The following is a 2,859-nucleotide window of genomic DNA, read 5'->3' on the forward strand; positions in this document are numbered from 1 at the left end:
CTCTTATTGGTTGATTCCTTTATTCATGTCAAAAAACAAAAAAAAAGATGAAAGTTAATGCACCGTGACTAAGTGTTTTGGGATTATTTGGTTTTCGTAAGATGACTTATAAACCGAAACGGAGGGAGTAGTAGCACACCATTTAGTATGATACTCAATCATCTATTTCTTTATTTAATTCTATGTCATCCCATTAAAATTGACTAGTTGACATGCATAATACTACTTATGATACCACCATTACGGACAGCCGTACAACACCATTGTCTGCTCATATTTATCCACCTTGTTGCCTTCACGATGTTTCATGCCCTTGTTCGCACCGACTTCTCCCCTCTTTGTCTTGAGGAACACGACGAGGTCACTGAGTGCGGCGTTGGCGCCGTCGTTCCTCATCAGGACCTCGGCAACCTCCGCCGGCGTGATCGGCACCTCCTCCATCAGCTTCTCGATCTCCGGGTACATGGTGTGGTCATCGTCGACGGAGTGGTAGTTCCTCGCCAGGATCTTGAAGGACTCCGGGCTGCAGTACCCCATGTGGATGTGCATGTCCATCCTGCCGGGCCGCAGCAATGCCGGGTCGAGCCGCTCCTTGTAGTTGGTGGTGAAGACGATGATCCTCTCCTCCCCGCTCGTCGACCACAGCCCGTCGACGAAGTTGAGCAGCCCGGACAACGTCACCTGTTCGACAAAATACCCACAAATTTGTTCATCTCGGCAGCATTGGTATTATAGTAAAAAACATATTAAGGTCACAATGTTATGCATGAATATATATGAGTAATTGAGTATGACCATAAACTCATAATAGTGATTGACAAACCTTGTCCTCATTGTCTTCTCCTCCGGTGAAGCTGTGCTTCCCACGCTTCTCGCCGCCTTGGTCGCCACGCTGCGGCAGATCGATGCTGCAGTCGATGTCCTCGACGACGAGGATGGATCGGTTGCTCATGCCGACGAGCAGCCTGCGGAGGTCCGAGTTGGACTTGACCTCGGTGAGCTCGAGGTCGTAGATGTCGAACTTGAGGTAGTTGGCCATGGCGGCAACGAGGCTGGACTTGCCGGTGCCGGGCGGGCCGTAGAGCAGGTACCCGCGCTTCCACGCCCTGCCTGTCCGCCGGTAGTAGTCCTTCCTCCTGACGAAGCGCTCGAGGTCGTCCATGACGGACCGCTTGAGGTCGCCGTCCATGGCGAGCGTGTCGAAGGTGGAGGGGTGGCGGAGGTCGACGGGTGTCCACGCGTCGTACTCGATCATGTGCATCTTGAGGTCCCGGTGGCGGTCCCGGATGGCCTTGGCGGCGTCGACGACGAACGGGAGGTACGAGGCGAGCGCCTGCTCCTTGTGCTTCTTATGGAAGCTGAGCTCGAAGGACCTGTGGCAGCCACCGTGCGGGCCGCGGCGGCCGGTGTGGCCCGCGCCGGAGCCCTGGCCTGCGAAGGAGCCGCCAGCGTTGCCGACGGGGTCGCGGGAGACGAGGCGCCAGGTGTACCTGACGCCGTCGTGGACGTCGACGGCCTCCTCGCCGTGGTCCATGGTGACGAGGATGCCCTGGGCTTCGTTCACGCGGGAGGCGCGCAGGCGGGGCGCGGCGGAGGAGGCGCCGGAGAGGGAGGCGAGGTAGGCGCGGGCGGCGTCGAAGAGCTGGTTGGGCGCCAGGCCCTCGGCCTCGTCGACGACGACGGTGTGGGTGGAGGAGAGGCGGGCGCGGAGGCGGCGCACGACGTCGGAGGCGGAGATGGTCAGCGCGTCGCGGAGCTCGTAGGGCAGCAGCTCGTTCATGAGCCCGTTGAGCACCATCGCCGCCCCCGCCGCCGTCGCCGCCATGGCCACGTACCGCTCGTACTCCCCGGAGGACATGGCTGCGTACCTGCGGATCGATCGAGATGCGACGAGGTATGCAAGAAGTATGTCAAGTTAGTTTTAGGGCAAGACGTACGTGCGTCTGTCCTTGGTTAAGAAGTCGTGATATTTTCTTTCTTGGTCGAAAATTTTACGTGGGTTCGGGAAAGTGAGGATTTCCGGGTGTACGCCTACAACACGGGTATATTTTTCTTTCTATTCCTCAAAAAAAAGAAATTGCGTTTCTTTCTCTTCTCAAAATTTGCTACAGTTTGTACTGATTTTCTTGGAAATAAAACCAACAAGGTTGATACAGTATGAACTGCTCTTCTCCGAAGAAAAATAAAGGCCGGTTTTTAAGTTCATGAATTTACAAAAAATGTTCATATATTGTGAAAAGAAACTTCATAGATTTTGATGAAAATTTCATCTATTTTCAGAAAAAACTTATACGTTTACAAGAAAAAGAGTAGAACTTCGAAAAAAATTCGTCTATTTTGAAAAACAAAATCGACTTTGAATAAAAGTTCACGATCTAAAAAAAAGTCGTCAATTTTTAAAAAGGTTCATAATTTTTAAAAAGCTCATTAGTTTTTAATAAATTGATGAGATTTGAATAAACGTTCATGGATTTAGAAAATTTTCACCAATTTTAATTAAAACATTCATGGATATAAAAAGTTTATCTAGTTTAAAAACATGATTATGAAAAAGTTTACGCATTTAGAAAAGTGAAAAAATTAAAAACAAATGAAACCGTTCAAAAAAAAAAGAACATGCAAGTTTTTACATGCAGGATTTTGAGTGTTTTGTTTGGACGAATTATTCCTTGAATCCAGGTTTATTAAATTCCAAACTGACCACTTGTTTATGAAGAGCTCTCTTATGAATTACTAGTAGAACGCCCGTGCGTTGCCACGGGCTTTTGAAAAGAAACTAAGATGCTGATGATAGAGCTAGCTAAAATAATCAAAAACAGTGTCATCTCAGCTAACACAACAATAATGTTAGAGCATCTA

At 49.4% G+C, this 2,859-nt stretch overlaps 1 protein-coding gene across 1 annotated transcript; it reads right to left on the reverse strand.

Moving 5' to 3' along the window:
• Nucleotides 1-240: 240 nt before the first annotated feature.
• Nucleotides 241-1,858, reverse strand: LOC123402963 (AAA-ATPase At3g50940-like). The gene is made up of 2 exons (XM_045096936.1): nucleotides 824-1,858; nucleotides 241-681 (listed from the first exon to the last, which is right to left on the reverse strand). Exons 1-2 carry the CDS (start codon nucleotides 1,856-1,858, stop codon nucleotides 241-243), a joined length of 1,476 nt encoding a protein of 491 aa, XP_044952871.1.
• Between the last annotated feature and the right edge of the window lie 1,001 nt (nucleotides 1,859-2,859).

Source organism: Hordeum vulgare, chromosome 1H (assembly GCF_904849725.1).
Source record: "Hordeum vulgare subsp. vulgare chromosome 1H, MorexV3_pseudomolecules_assembly, whole genome shotgun sequence".
Classification (NCBI taxonomy): domain Eukaryota; kingdom Viridiplantae; phylum Streptophyta; class Magnoliopsida; order Poales; family Poaceae; genus Hordeum; species Hordeum vulgare.